Here is a 15,972-nt window from a genome sequence, read left to right on the forward strand (position 1 = left end):
TACTCGGTTACATCGCCTTTGTTGTAAACAACATCAAAAATTCTATTCGGCATACTACTGATAAGGTCATCAATAAAGGCTTGCTTTACATTAGCCGATGGATCAAGTATGGCGGCATTCAGCTCAGAAACCGAGGAGTAAGGGAATCTATTCCCATACACCTTGTGCACAAGAAAGCTCTACAAGTTCTCCATCGGGTTAAGATTTGAGGAACAACTTGGCCACTGCCGAAATTTGATTCCTTTCACATTAAACCAACCTGTTGTCGACTTTGACACGTGCACAGACGCACTATCTCGTTGAAATACTAGGTCACTTCTACAAAATTTTGTGAAGTCTGGCAGTAAATGGTCTTCAAGCACTTTCTGATAGTCTTCGCTGTTCATCCTACACGAAAAGAACCTAACGCAACAAGTCCGTATCCGGAAAACGAGGCTCAAACCATGAGACTTCCGCCACCAAAGTTACGCCTTGAGAGCACTCGTTCCTTTTTCCTCAGATCATCGAGCCTATCGAGGTCGGTTCTTTTTGTCGGAGAACACTACCTGAAAGTCAGATAAGTACTTCTGTTTGCATGCAGATTAGGTGCAAAAGTATCTCATCCTTTCCCAATTCGTGCTCATGTGTGCAAGAGCGAAGTTAAGCCTGGCGGTCAGTAAAACGAGGTGCACGTTTCATAAGTTGATTAGTGATGTGAGGACAGCGATCCCAGCTGCGTGATACTGTCCATTTTGAAACAGGCAGATTAAGATGATGCCCAAGGCTGTCTGCGAATTCGCTGCTGTTGGAAGCCATCCGGATTAGGCGACTTTCATCAACTCTAGATAAATTTCTTGGACGCCCGATAACGATTTTTTCCTTGTGGGGTCCCGTGTTCTTCAGGTAGTGGTTGATCCAGTTGTGAGGTCGCCCTAGTTGAGCCGCGATCTTCCTGTATGAAAGTCCGGCCTCGTGAAGGGCACCGACCTAAGCTTGCTCTTATACCTAAATTTGCGTGAAAAAACTATGGTCATGGGAAAATCTCAGGTGGACCTGAGATTTTGGACCGGCCAATTTCTCAATAAAAGTTCGTGGCATCTCGCGCTGATCAGGTATCCTGCAAAGGGTACTTGTATAGATGTTTTCGCAGGTGAGAAATGCTGGTGGTATTGCCCGATTTTGGCGGTCCGTTTCGAGGCTGCTATTAAGAAAATCAGGGGTGGACCTATGATTTTTCACCTCACTGTGTGAGTATGTAATTCATACATAACCAGTTTTGTAACGCGCTCATGAAATAAAAACTCGTAAGTAAGTAACTAGAAGACATTGATTCACATTTTCAGGATCGAGTATAATATTAAAAATAATGTTACGAGTAGTGGCATGTTTCAGTTAAAGTTAGTATACCTCTAATGGAGACTGGATCTGTCGGCAGCAGTGCTCCCGAATCTTCTCGACAGAGAACAACAATATAGTAAAAAGAATAAAAACCAGGATATTTGAACTTAGAATTGCTGCTAAATAGTACAAAATCAGTTAATAAAGATGCTCAGGGACCAGAGATTGGAAGTATTTCTAACCGTTGTCAACTTCTGCGCAATCTGTATTTGTGTATTGTTCCATAGCAGCAAAGAATGAAAGCGATGGAAAAACTGGATACAGAATACGGATCTGGGATAGGAAAATGTCAAATTCTTGCAACCTAATTAAAAATCCTTTGAAAAGAAATCATAGGGAAGTTTGGTCTGCATTTTAACAAGGCGACAGTAGCTAAACATTGTATTCACCCTTCACTATTGTAGTGAAAATATAATAAGTGGACGTATCTCCCAGCTAATATATTACTTAAAGTGGTAAGACGTTTGCTGCAAGAGAACTGTGCTACAATAAGAAGGACGTGGTTCAAAATTAGCACCATCATGATCTGCTCTTTGTATACGTATGCGTATACAAAAATACTTTTCATTTCTACATCTGAAAAAGACGCTCACGACTTATCCCTCAACGCAGGACTTCTTGCGCAGATCAAGAGAAACAAAACTATGGGGGAAGAAAAATAACGAAAGTATAAAGGACACAAGTTGTTTTTAAAGAAATACTCAAAAAAATAGAGGTGGTTTCACGGATTTATCTAAATCATATGTCAAAACCTATGGGGTATATATGTATATGTATATGTATATGCATATGTATATGTATATATGTATATATGTATATATGTATATATATATATATATATATATATAACGTATAGTTAGAATACTCACCACTGTAGAACTCACGAAAAGCTTCTCTAAGAGAGGACAACAAATAGTCAGACCAGATATGAAGATTAATGCTTGTAAAGGGTTGCTCAGGAAAAGGGATACGAAGTATATCATCGGTAACCTTGCAACCATAAAAAAGCACACAACAAAGCTAAAAGAATGATATGTAGTCAGTACTACATAAATCAAATTGTTTCTTGGGGACTGATCGAAAACAGAAACAGATTCGGTTCTTGTCGAGAGAATAGGATTACATTGAGATTTACGAACAAGAATTTTTAAATTCACATATACAGTATATTAGCAGGTTACTGCAGTTTGCCTCTGAAACCAAAGAAGACAGATAAAGAAGCAACGCTTTTCCACAGCGCTCAATTGTACTTCAATATTTCTACAGATTTCGAAAATATGTGTACGTCCTGTGTGTTCCGAGATTGGTTTGTGAGGATTCTATGAAAAATTACAAAGATATCACATTGACTGTTGAGTGTTCCTACGTGCACCCACTTTTCCTGCTTTTCAGTGGCAACAATTGCAAACGTGGGCGAAAAGGTTAGTTAATTGATAGCAATAGGTAAGTAAAGTAATCTTACGTTAGAAAAATAGTTGGTCGAAAGTTAAGTATGAAAAGGATTGCGGAAAGGAAGAAAATCGCAATCATTACACCAATTAGGTCGTACGTGAAAGAAGCCAGCCAGTAAACAAATACAGAAACACCTGTCGAAAACTGCTGCAAACGGAGACGCTTAATGATCAGCTAACGCAAGTTGTAGTAACCGTCATAGTTACCTGCTTCTTGAAACGAGCTACTCTCTCCTGCAATGGTATAGTAACGAAAGATGAAACTAAAACGACGTGACCTAGAGTAATAGCAAATGCAGCTAAATCTCGCAAAAGGGAAGACTTCGTTTGGTTATTCAATTCGATATCCATGATCAGCTCCTCTGGAAAACCTATCGTATGTTCAAATTTCACTAGAAATTAAGAACAACCGCTACCATTATCACCATTTCCACCGTTACCATTGTTATCATCGTTATTATTGTTACCATTACCACCACTATCGTCACCAAAGTAGTGTTGAGTAATTAATTCAACAATAGTCGGATATGCGTATGTTGCGGCCTCAGGAACTATCCAAAGCTGATCACTTTCTCGATTAACCTGAAGTAAATCATGCTCAAATTTACAGCTCTAGAACAACGTATTACGAGTTAGAGTACTACAACAAGTGTCAGTGTGAAATGAATGATAAGTCATATTGCCACTGGCAACCTTGGATTAACACCTTTCAACTACCTGAGAGGATGAGGGGGAGGGGTGTAGCGCAGTCAGTAAGAGGTTCGCTGTGACTGCGCGATCGATGGCTGAATTGCCTTAGTATCAGCAAGCCTTTCGTCGATAAATTGATGTCAGATTTGTCTGGGAGGACAGAAAAACCCTCTGACTTGACACGTCGGCTAGTCCCTGCAAGTCGTTTGTCCTTTTAAGGCTGCGGACGTAGACGTAGACGTTTTAGACGTAGGGGTATCTTCGCACGCAAAAAGAAAGCTTGTTTACAGGTCTTTTACTTCAGCGCTACCTACAAGAAGCGATAATCACAGACAAAGTTTCCTGCAACTATTTTAGCAATGCAAGCAGATCGTAGTCCGTGGGAGCTCTCATCTTTTAGTGATTTCAAGTGCACTGAAAACTTCCCTGTTTCGCTTTTAACGCGCGCTGGTTGCAAAAAGTTCAAATAGATTTCTCTAGCGTTTGGGTTTGGCAGGGAATGAGCATACCGCACAGAAATGCCAGCTTCTCGCTTTTTTGACATTGTATCCGAAAGGGTTCTTAAAGCTTGCTGTCAGTAATCAAAGAAATACCCCACAATTGATCAATCTTCTCCTTACTACGACGCACTTTCAATTCCATCCTCCATTAAAATATCGAGTCGAAAAAAAGTCTTGAGCCTTCTAAGAACATTAAATTAATTATTTTACAGCACAGTTCTTTCTCTAAAAAACGCACGCTTAATAGGAACTAAATTAATTAAATCTGAAATGTTGACTCTAATGGAGGCTTAAGTTGAGAAGATGGAGCACTTCCGACACTTTTCTTTCTTGCATTCAATTCAGGCGATAAAGCTGTTGAATCCGATTGTGCTGTGTATGTAGAAGGAACGCCCGAAAGTACCGAATGCTTTATACTTTACGCCTCAAAAAGGAACCTTTTTGACCTCAAAAACAGATAACAGACATGTCGACAAAACTTTGTGGTTTCGGTGAAGAGATGTTCATTCGAATAATTCTTCTTAGGACAAAAACTGCACCAAATTAGCTAGCAGTATACTCTCCGTTTTTGTCCCTCCCATCGTTCTCAACGAGTTTCACGGATTGTTGAGTAGGTTATGCGAAACCTCATAGTGTTTTTTCATGTTTCTCCCTACTTTGCCATAAAGATTATCATGCCTCATCCGATTTCCCTCCCCTCCATGACAGGGGTAGCGCGTTATGAGGTGCCTCGTAGGGAGATCTGGCGCGACAATTAAAATTCCAACGCGGTCCTTCTGAACAATTGAGGTGGAACTGAGCGTGATTGCGCTCAGACTCATCGACTACACACCTAGCCCTATCAAATCGTGGAGAGATTAAAACACGCTCTTTTCTCATGTTCCCATGCTATTTCTAAGTAGAAAAGTAAATGATCAAGGATCCCTTCACAACAAAATAGACGGTTTTGTCAATGCCTTTTATGTTGTGAGGATTTTTAATCTTAGAAAACAAACAGCTAGCGATCTATAACTATCTATCACTTGAAAAATATTATCCTTAGTCAACGATGAATATATGAGAACAGATGTCATCGCCCTACTGACGAAGCGGACGAAGATTAAAAAAAAAACGAGCATGAAAATTAGAATATTTGTAGCATATCCTCTCAAATGCCCCATCCATGATTTCAGCCATCCATTCATGATGACTTGTGCTGGATGAGGCATTTGAGAGGTTATACTACAAATGATCTGACATTCCAGGCTCTGACGAAGGCGACGACGCCGAGATGTTAGATAAAGAGTGTTGTTAATCTTAGCTCTTGCTCCACGTTGATTATCGACAAGTTGCAATCACTTCTCTAAGATTCAACTAAGGAAGAACTTTTACGCTCTTTAAACGAAGTGAATGTTACCTGATTTGTGCATGACCCTATTGGTTCCTAGTAGTTCTATTGGTGCAGGACCGTCGTGCATCTCCCTCTGCTGCACTTCTTTAGCAATCTGGATTATCAATCAGCTGGACGATGCCTTCATTACTAACACAAAGTACTTTTTCTGATGTCGGTGAGCAACATGTGATGCGCCACACGCTCTGTCAGTCACATGCCCGACCTTTGTGTCGTGTCAACACCGAAAAAGGGGTCCGGGTGTTGTGCAGTCGATAAGATGTTCAGCTGAGACTGGATCGATGGTGCGAAACCGCTTTGGTGCCAACAAATCTTTTTCTCCCTCCCGATGAGTTGGTATCAGACTACTCTGGTAGGATAGAAACACTGACTTGACATCTGTTGGCCCCATACACCGTACGGAGCACCCGAAACAATAATGGCAGTCGGTGGAAGCATTGTTATCGATAACACACAGGCTGATACCACGAAGAGAGACCATCCTGCCTGCGCAACTTTCTTTCGTCCGCTTTCCCGATTCCGAAACGGTCTAGCTGATCTAGTGTCGTAGTACTTATCAACAGATCGGTAAACACGTATGCAGTATTTTTTACTATGTACTGTTACGGATCCGGGCAGCTACGAAATCTACATGCATCTTTGACCTACATTTCATGTATTGATGTTGATAAAGCTATGTACCCTGGAGCTTAAGCCAGGTAGCATATCAAATTTCCATCCAACCATTTGGTTCTAGCAGTTTTTCCTGGAGTTTAGTTCTGAATCTGTATGTGGAAAAACCTAAGGATGTGTCTGACTTCGCTAATTTTAGTAGCTGTGTTAACTACGTCAGATATCCATAATATGGGGTGCGACGGATCCATCGGCGTCGGATTGGTGCGCCGGCGCCAGATATCTATAGAAGGGGTGGGACGGCTCCACCGGCGCCAGATACCTATGGAAGAGGTGTAACGGGTCCAACGGCGTCAGATTGGTCCACCGGCGCCACATACCTATAGTAGGGGTGCGATGGGTCCAACGGCGTCAGATTTGTGCGGCGACGCCAGATTTCTATAATATGGGGTGCGACCGATCCACCGGAGTCGCTGGACCCGGTCATTGGTGCGCAATAACTTAGTACCAATATCATTACCGATCTCACCATTGTGAACATTTATAGTTTCTCTTATATAAAGGCAGAACTGGACTCTAAATTCCGAAGAGGTATAGTCAGATCAAACGGCAGGAAGCTCAGTGCAGCTGCGTAAACAGCGCAATGAAGTTGGCGGTTGCCATCGAGGCGGACTGCAACAGTGAGTGCTGCTAGAAAAGACCTCCTCGATCCTAACCGCCGCGCTCCAACGCACCGCTTAGACCACGGCCTTTTGCGTAACTGCACCGCACTTCTCGTCCTTTTGACCCGCCTATACAATGTCGCCCTGAACTCATATTTTCGAGAACTAAATCCGCCATATTAGGCAGCGTGATATCTGCTTTGAGCAATGGTTTATCTTGACATGGTTGCTAGTTCGTACGGTCAAGGAGTCCGCTCGTGGAACTAAGTAGTAGCGAAAGAAAAGAATCGATATTAGAAAAAAAAACTTACTGTTTGAAATTCCTCGGCGTTGAAATTCCTCCACGTTATAAATGAATCATTCTGAAAGTTAAATTAGAGATCCTAGTTGTTCCTATTACTTTTTGTTGTCATCAAAATTATTCCTCTGGTTAGAAATTCTAACCTGTTCACTTTCTGAAGGTGACACTGGCATCCGCAATGAGCATGTGGCCTCTTCCTAAAAGCTATTCGTATGCGCTAAGCACTTCTCTGTTACGGAAATATCGAACACAGTCGAAGAGCTGGGTGAAATCACACACTGATCTAGAAACCTTGTGCAAATGTTACAGAAAAATACAATCGTGTTGGTCTCTCTGATAAATGCTGTCCATTGCCGTTCACTCTTACACCCACACTTTGTGTATGCACAAAAAATATGTGATTTTTGCGTAGATAGTGAGGGCAATACTATAAAACTGCATACATATATGATGATCTTAATCTTACTATGGTTATCTCTGTGACATACACTTAGAAGAAATACGCCACATTTGTTGTGTGCACGATAATGTGATGAGTTGCAGTACTACATGAAGGAAGTGAAATCGAGTTAGTATCACCCATGAGCAGCAGGCTTACTCATGATCTGATCTTCCTACATGCTAAGCTTAGGTATCCTTACTGCGAAAATGCACTGTAACAGTTCAAGATGTTGCACATGAGCAGGTAAATTCGCAATAATTCGAAGGTTTTTGACGAGAGCAGTAGTGCGTAGCTAGTTCTGTGGACAATTTTCGCATTATTTGTAATTTGCACATGCACAACTCACATGTCAACTACAATTCAGAATTTACACCATAATAGTTTCTGTGCAACATCTTGTAGGACCTTAGTGTTAAGCTATGATTATTATCTCGTAAGTTTGGCATGCTGTTGCCAGGAAGCAGACGGGCTCAATGTCGTCATATTACTGTTCAAGGAAATGAGTGTGGAAATGGTCAAGGACAGTGTTGGAATGCCTGGGCATGAGAAAATCATCGCTTTCAAGGACACGTTTAGTCTTCAGTCCGTTTATCTTCTTTCATTGTTATATCTATTCATCCTCTCCGTCTTTGAAGGGAGCGGACATTTTCCGCCCCGAATTTTAACGGCAGCGTATCATAAAAGAGACGTTGTTGGGAAACCTAATATATGGGAAAATAAAAAGCGTGGCTTGTAGATTACGAATAAAATGAATGAGGTCTCCTCAGCATCCTTAACAATTAAGACCAATGATAGATCTCCGGCAGCTGAGGGGACCGGAGCGTGTTCGAGGGTGGTTCTAACATACCTCGTAGGAAGTAACGCAGTTCCCACGCTGTTTTCAGGACGATCATTTCGTGATACGCTGTATTTATGTCCTGAGCTCTCTTTAAGGCTTCTGGAGTCCTTAACTGCTTCTCGTTGGAGCTTGCACTCTCCCACCTTCCTCTATTCCATCGTTCGCTTTGCGATGAAGCGATGGAACCATCAGCAGAAATTTAAGGAATGAAAAACGAATGTAACCTTTTCCGATTTTTTATCTTCAGTATTCCTACTGTTTTCATTCGAAAATAAATGCGAAAACCGTTTTCAAAAAGAACCTATGTGTTCTTTAAGTACAAATAAAGGCAAAGGTCAGCCTCAATTGAAATTGCAGTCTCTTTGGGAATAGCAAAATAAAGACAAACCTTATGTAAAACTTAAAATCAAGAATTTCTATATAACTGATAGAGGTCGCCAACTCAATTTTCCCAGCTCAGCAGACTTTAAACAGTTAGATTTAGAGTAAAGATTTCGTAGTTGCAGTTTTTGTTGGTAGTTTTAGAAAATGCCACAATGACTTCGAGGTTAACACGACTGCTAACCTTAGTCTGCATCAGCCGATCTCGGATTATCGGCTTTCTCATAAGCAATGTTTTTCTGTGGCTACGTCTTTCCACTCGCAGATGAAGATAGTCAACAAAAAAAGTAGCAACTGAAGTATTTATCAATATGATCTGCAGACAAATTTTCGAGGGTATTTGTTCTTGTTTCAGCGGATTTCGTTAGGTATACTTGCATGTTAGACGCAATCGTGCGATCAGAAGCTTCCCTCACTCTCCACTCTCTCCGTTGGCGTTGCCAACGGGCACTGATCACAACAGCGAAATCTGATAAAGTGTTTGCACCGAGGACTCTAAGTACGTTGAGTAGTGAAGCCGAACTTTCAAACTTGTCTTGGATAAAGATGCTTTTTTCTCTCGGTATTATATACCTGGTGGTCATTTTATACTCTTCCCTCTTGGCATTACGCTTAAGGTCATAACTCAACGCGAAGGGTTTTCTTTTCTTTTGTGCAGTAACATCAAGAAAGAGTTATGCTATTCACTCACAAATTCGGAATATTCGACATCATAACCGAAAGCAACGGCGCCAACGACGAAGGGCCAGTCAGGCGGCCAGGATGCGCAGAAGTCACTCGAGTTAGCCCACATCACCTGGAACACTATTCCTGTACTCTCACTTTGTAGGTAAGTAAATAGTCTGTATCGGAAGTCTGTATTGAGCTTCCGATCACCATATCGTAATTGGCGGCGGCGGATTTCAATCATGTCTAGGGGCAATTTTGAGGTGATTTTGCTCAAAGATATCGTAAAACAAATCGATACCACACTCTGATGACCAAGTGCAGATGATTTTAGTTTCTTTCTGAACTTTATAAATATCGAGCTAGAATCGTGATCTCCTCTTTTATCATAACCTTTTACGAAATGCATCCTAACGAGGAGAAGAGAAGAGTGTAGATGAATAATAATAATAGAGTAATATGAATTCCCTCAGAGCAGTTCAGAACTCTGATCATGCAGATGTTGAGGGCACTAAACTGTTAACAGTGCCTCGGTCATTTTCTAAACATAGATTCCAATTTTTACGTAAGCGGGGCGCCGTCATCATCGCCAGCTTCACTCGTGCTGCAGCGATGAATGTTGCTAGCGAAGGTCCCCTCTCGACATAAAATCCGAATGTGCGTACGAATGTTCGTCGCAACTGCATCAGGTCATTTCAACCCGACTATACCACTTTCCAAAATAATCACGTGTTCAATATCTATAGTTGGCAAATGAAAAAGAAGAAAAAGAAATGTAAGTGGAGGCGGACATAGGACTCACCTCGACATCGCAGTATTTTGTTTGAAGCAAAGGAAGATGTTATTACATCAGAATCTTCGAGATCTTCATTGGCTCACCTCGATATTTTTATGAGATGAAATTGCTTTGAGTATTCTGTAGCTTTCAAGAGCAATCCCATTCGGGTTGAAAACGATGAATCGACCATGTCTGTACATCTCGAGCGACACACTCTTTTCTGGAAGGTCATAATTCTTCTGGCCATATTACGACTGTGGGGCTTTATGTGTTACCATATCGTGAAATCTCCTAACTGGGACCGATAACAACATTTACAATAAAATTGCGAATGTGAATGGCAATTAATAATTGATAATAATCAAGAAATAATGGAAACTCTGCTGTAACAACGTTGCATCGTCCGAACCAGTATTAGCTTTCACCTTTATCGGCGGTTGGAACCCGGTGGTACTGATTGAAAAAAACATTTGCAGCGAGCAGCAGCAGCATTGGAGTTACGACCTGAAGTTGTGTTTGATAATTATACTTCCGAAAAACTTCAGCAGCAGTATATGAGAAATATGCTGGAGTTTTCAGAATCATTCAAGGTTTTATATTATAGGATTTCGCTAAACGTTAGGATTTATGTCATTACACGTGCACTACAAATGTTGTTACATTATGTTCCTTCCAATAAACAGGTAAGAGAAAGAGAGAAGGTTTGTTGGCATTAAAGACAGCATATCACAGTCAATAATTTCCAGAAAAACGGCGTTGCAAATGACCCTTTGCACCACATCCCCCTACGAGACAAATAATAGCGTACCTGTGAGAACAGGCATGCGCATCAGAGAGCGGATAGTCAGTGGGGTCTGACACTAAATTTCTCCCAGGCGCGGCGCTTGTGTCTGTTCTCGGAGACGCGACGCGTTGTTACTTCCCTCGCATGGGGATCCAGTGCGACAGGGTTGTTTCCCATGCCGCTTTCGAGAATAGTTAGGAGGAATTGAGCGTGACTGCTTCCATACTCTTGAACGGCACCTCTATCATAACTCACCCAGTCCCAAAACTCTCAGTTACACAGTATAACTTAAAAGAGTAGAAGTTTGATATTGTTTCCGCAACGAAAAAGCGTTTCTTGTTAGAGGACTTTGCTTAGATTCTGACTCTCGTTTCAATGAATTTCTGTCAATATTGAAATAGTTTTCTCAAAACTGTAGAGAGTTCTCAATGACATCTTGTAAACACGGTTATGTTTACAGAATGAATGGCTAGGATTTTTGATAACGAGGAGAGTGTGACGTTGAAACATGAGGAAAGCTGAAGTATTGTTTTGTATTTGTTTTATGGTATTGGTCAGTACGGAATAATTACTGCGCCGCAACACTCCACAAGGACTTGGTAAGTACGACACTTGGGAAGCATGTGTCAAGACCGTAACTGTCGCTTTCTTACATCCCTTAAACGAAGAGGACATGGAAGTAAAGAGTATTAGTAGGCACCTCTAATCTAGCTGATTAGCTATTCCCAAAAATGTGTTACATTTTAACTTTTTTTTTCAAGAAATGCCATTCAGCACCGAAAGACTTGGGTGCAAATTGTTTTGCAGTATCCTTAGGATGAAACTACATAAGCCAATTTGGTTCAGGGTCGAAATGGGAGAAAAAAAAACATAGGGAAATCGAGATTTTTCAATGTACAACACAGGAAATGAATCGAAATAATTACTGTTACTTATAATAATTACTGTTACGTTCAAATTTTCGATGAAATCGTGGATTTCTAAGAAAGGACCGTATCTCAACTGTGAAAATCCCCGTAAAATAATGGAGACGAGCGAGAACAATGAAGATGCGCGTTGGAAGTTCGAATGGTACAAACTCTCGTGTCGCTAAGTTGGAATTCTGTACAAAGACGGATATCTAGAAGGAACTTTCTTCGAAACGGGCGATTGCAGGAGGATCTTGCTTGTGTACGGCGGCGGTAGCTTTGTTCCACCTAACACTCGAGGTCGTGTGTCTATCACAATTGCCGACGCGAATCTTGTGCGAAACTACGGAATTGTAAGAATGGATCCTTACTGCAGACTGCGAGTTGGACACGCTGTTTTTGAAATACTGTTACTTACTTTCTGTCGTATATATGCTACTATTACAAAATGCGGGTGCAGAGCAGTTGTAAAAAGGATGTACATGGTCGAAATCTCTTCAAACCAACCAGACCTTTCGTCTCTCTTCTCTTCCTTTTTCATCTTCAGTTTGCCCCGTTTAATAGCGGAGGACGTTTTTGTTATTTGATGACGTCATTTCTCCCAGTCGTACACGCCAGTGCGAATATTAACAAGCTAGCGCTGTCTGGCCGCCTCCGGTCGCTTCCCAGTTACATATAGGTCTATCTTGATCTTAAGGAAAACGCCGTAATCATCACGTAGTACGTGAATGTGCTATCGAAGGCGAGTTTCATCCGCATCTACTTCCTTCTCGCTATAGATTCCATGCCTAGCGCCTGCCTGATATCTTCGTTGTGATCGAGACAAATGATACCAGTCGTCCGGCGTTGCACTTTGAGTCCCATCACTTTGAAACTTCTTCTTTTTCTTTGCGGGCCTGCACTCAGCGCCAAAGAACGCTATAGGTTGGATGAAAGTTCTACATACCTTTAACAAAAAACACTCAAGCACCCTCTTGACGTAAAGCACACCACTTCGGAAAATACCGCCTTTACATGAACGGTGATCTCACGTACATGGCTGCCGCCGGATGCGATCGTTGAACCGAGATATTTGAAAGCAGCGCTCCTCAGAAAATCTTTGCCTAGAATGCTAATGTTACTGGTCTCGTTCACGTCAGTCTTCATGTACTTGATCTTTTTGATGCTGAGATACAAACTTTGCTAACCTATCGCGCCGCATTTGTGTTCGCTGCTCCACTTTTCTTTGCCTTGAGATGCGAATATGACGTCACTGAGTCCATTTCGCAGGCTTCAGGAGCCATTCCTCGATAGTCCTCATCACGTTTATGAAGAACATCAAAGAGAGAGTTGAGCCCTAATGCAGGTGCAGCCGACGAGAGATGAACAATACAGCCGATTTTTTTTTTGCACTCGACTTCGTACGTAAGCATAGAGGATTTAGATTGATTAGCTTCTCTGGGACCCCATACTGTCGTAGAGCATACCAAGTGAATTCTTGCTGAACGCGATCGAATGTTTCCCCAAAGCAGAGGAATACGAGCAGCAAGCAGCAGCAGCAATGCAGCAGTTTTTGCGTTTCACGATGTCTCTCAGTGAAGGGCGGTCTAGCACCCGTGGCATCGTTGACGCCGCATTTGATGTCGAAACCGCAATGATTAGTTGGCAAGTGGACAATCTTTAATTCGGTTGATAATGCGTCGAACGATTTCCCTGTAAAACAGCAGTTGAATTGCCCTGTAACTCAAGAACTCGGCTGAAACCTGTGAGCTACCATGTATCCTCTTTTCTGGTGAGCTAGATGAGCAAGATGACTTCTGTTTCTTCTCATTTCATTCGCTACCACTTGACTCGAGTAGGTCTGCATCGATCATTGTCGCTGTTTAAGGCCTCGAAATAAGAGGTAACCGTTTGCAAACGCTTTGTAATGTACGACTTTTGCGTTGGAAACAAGCTTTTGATCGCGATGTCTTATGAGCATCAGTTAATTTGCATCCTGGCTCTGGCGTGATAGGTGACGAGGCAGGCTTGTCGCTCCGAAAACTTGGGACGGATTGTACTAATCGGGAACCTCTATAGTCCGCTCTCCAGTTGGCTCATCGTTTGGTAGCTACCATGACACCTATAACCATTTATTCGACATGTCCGCTCAGACTTTCCGCAACTACAGTTGTTTCTTCTGGAGGTATTTTAGCGTTTTTCTCCCGACAAACTCTTGGAATTCTTCCTTAATTTTCTTTCAAACTACCTCCCGAAAGAAAAAAAAATGCTCTATGCTGAGAAAAAGTGAGTGATCATTCGTCAGTGGCAATTACAACTGTCAGAAGACAGTTGTTGAAGCGCTGTAGCATTGTGGTTAAGTTCGTGAACCGCTGAAAGATAATTATTTTTTCGTTGCTAAGCTTTAGACTACCATTGTGAATGGCTCTGAAGCCCATGTCCACTATTCCCTCCCTTGCAACCAGACCACCTTGTCTCATGCAGAGCGCAAATGTTCCTGCGGTGTTCCAGTAGTGGCAGCTCGAGCGTCCCGAAAACCTGCCAGTGTCCCATCTTTCTATTTCGATCTTGGCAAAGTTCTGATACTTGCTGCTTCCGTAGTGCTCCTTTACAAAACATCAAGGTCTCGACTCCTGACTTTTATGGTTCTTTTGGCATAAGAAGTCAGTCCCACCGAAATCGATCTACAATACTCTGCATGAACATTGAAAAACCGACGGTGAGTGACGGTGCGGCACCGTCGGCCACCGTCGCTTGCTCATAACTGCTCACAAAATGAAAACTTCAGGGCAACTTATATATAATTAAATTCCTCTCTTTGAGATCTATACGAAAACCTACATATTGTTGAGAAAGGAGCAAAATGACGCCAAATATGCGCCAAAAGCAATAATTGGAACCTAACATAGCCTAAGGTTATAGTTGAAAAAGTGTTCAGAGACTCAAACTTTCACATTTGGTCAGAACAGCAAGAAATAGTTGTAGGCGAGTAATTGAAATTGTTGATTTGTTATTTTTTAGTCATTTGTGCGTCATTTTTAGTCATTTTAATTGTTGTATAAAATAGCGGTTCGTCCTTACTTTGAACGTTTGTTGCAGGGAAAGAAGTTGTCAAAACAGCCTACAAAATTGCGGTAGAGCACAACTATTCTTGAATTTTGCGAGATTTGTATTGTATTATTTGTACAGACAGACGTACCCCGCTCGTACATTAGAGTATCGCAAAGTTTGAAAATCCCACTTTTCGTCTTTTTTTTCATTTCATCTCTACTTTGCACCTCCGTTAATCACCAGAACAGAGTTCAAATCGAAAGAACCTAAGCAGAACTCTTAAAACAGGTAATGTGCATTAGTTTATAAGGTTTGTTTTCCTCTGAATAGATTTTCTCGTTCTATTATAGCCCCTTCTTTTCATAACATTCCATAGAAAGGAAGAGAATGAAGCTTACTATTAAATTTTATGCAACTTTTTCAATACTATTTTCCTTGATTTACAAAAAATTGAGTTTGCCACAGCATTTCGAGTTGAATGATATAGTTTCCAAAGCTATTCGACATTTTTTTTCTATCTGACTCCGCGGCCCGGCTATTTCCGTACTTCAACCAAGGCTGGCCTATTGCACCATTTTTCAGTCACTGCTGTAGCAATGGAAGGAAACATTGTGTGGATGTCAACTCCACATTTTATCCCAAGAAATTCAAATATGTGCATGGAGCGGAACGGAAGTTTGTTTCGTTTGTTTGTATTTCTTTCCGAAAGCTTGTGAAATTGGAGAAGATGTATGGTTCCGATGACTAGGAACTGTGTAGAATTGTTGTTATTGTTCATTTATGTTCGAACATCATTGTCTCTCTGTGATGCCGAATCGCCAGAGGAGTCGAAGGTGTGAGATGCCTGGCAGACCATGCCTGGGCCGCGATAACCATTCCAGCTAAGAATATCGCCTGCTCTATAAGAAGGCGGAGTCAGTGTTGAAATTTTGAAGTTTGTAAATAAAAGTGAATTCAACATCATTCGAAAGAGCGTCTTTTTGTGAGAAGAAATGGCTATTTGAGGTACTGAAAGAATTCACAGAGGCTGCAAAAATTTCTGTTTTGTGAAAAATGACGAAATTTTCTCCAATTTGGTCACTCGAAAACCATGACCAGCTGTCATCCAATGTTAGCGCCTAATTCTCGTAAAGGAAGAACAGTTCTAAGCAAATACTGAATC

General features: G+C 41.5%; 3 protein-coding genes across 4 annotated transcripts in view; all 3 read right to left on the reverse strand.

Annotated features, from left to right (window-relative positions):
• The window catches only part of RB195_018121 (uncharacterized protein), a gene marked incomplete at both ends in the record, with an annotated part of 37,554 nt that overhangs the window by 9,753 nt on the left and 11,829 nt on the right, over nt 1-15,972 (reverse strand). For both annotated transcript variants that reach the window (XM_064185410.1, XM_064185411.1), the window contains 11 exons: nt 1,387-1,496; nt 1,560-1,650; nt 2,247-2,397; nt 2,840-2,976; nt 3,036-3,190; nt 3,245-3,410; nt 6,994-7,044; nt 7,127-7,180; nt 9,336-9,440; nt 10,190-10,308; nt 10,514-10,592. In XM_064185410.1, coding sequence (XP_064041291.1) covers nt 1,387-1,496; nt 1,560-1,650; nt 2,247-2,397; nt 2,840-2,976; nt 3,036-3,190; nt 3,245-3,410; nt 6,994-7,044; nt 7,127-7,180; nt 9,336-9,440; nt 10,190-10,308; nt 10,514-10,592 — 1,218 coding nt within the window. The remainder of the gene's footprint in view (nt 1-1,386; nt 1,497-1,559; nt 1,651-2,246; nt 2,398-2,839; nt 2,977-3,035; nt 3,191-3,244; nt 3,411-6,993; nt 7,045-7,126; nt 7,181-9,335; nt 9,441-10,189; nt 10,309-10,513; nt 10,593-15,972) is intronic.
• On the reverse strand, nt 12,514-12,926 carry RB195_018122 (uncharacterized protein; the record flags this gene model as incomplete). Its single annotated transcript, XM_064185413.1, has 2 exons — nt 12,514-12,726; nt 12,786-12,926. The coding sequence occupies 2 exons, from the start codon at nt 12,924-12,926 to the stop codon at nt 12,514-12,516; spliced, it is 354 nt and encodes a 117-aa protein (XP_064041293.1).
• RB195_018123 (uncharacterized protein) lies at nt 12,968-13,192 on the reverse strand (the record flags this gene model as incomplete). Its single annotated transcript, XM_064185414.1, has 1 exon — nt 12,968-13,192. The coding sequence occupies one exon, from the start codon at nt 13,190-13,192 to the stop codon at nt 12,968-12,970; it is 225 nt and encodes a 74-aa protein (XP_064041294.1).

This window comes from Necator americanus, chromosome II, assembly GCF_031761385.1.
Source record: "Necator americanus strain Aroian chromosome II, whole genome shotgun sequence".
Classification (NCBI taxonomy): domain Eukaryota; kingdom Metazoa; phylum Nematoda; class Chromadorea; order Rhabditida; family Ancylostomatidae; genus Necator; species Necator americanus.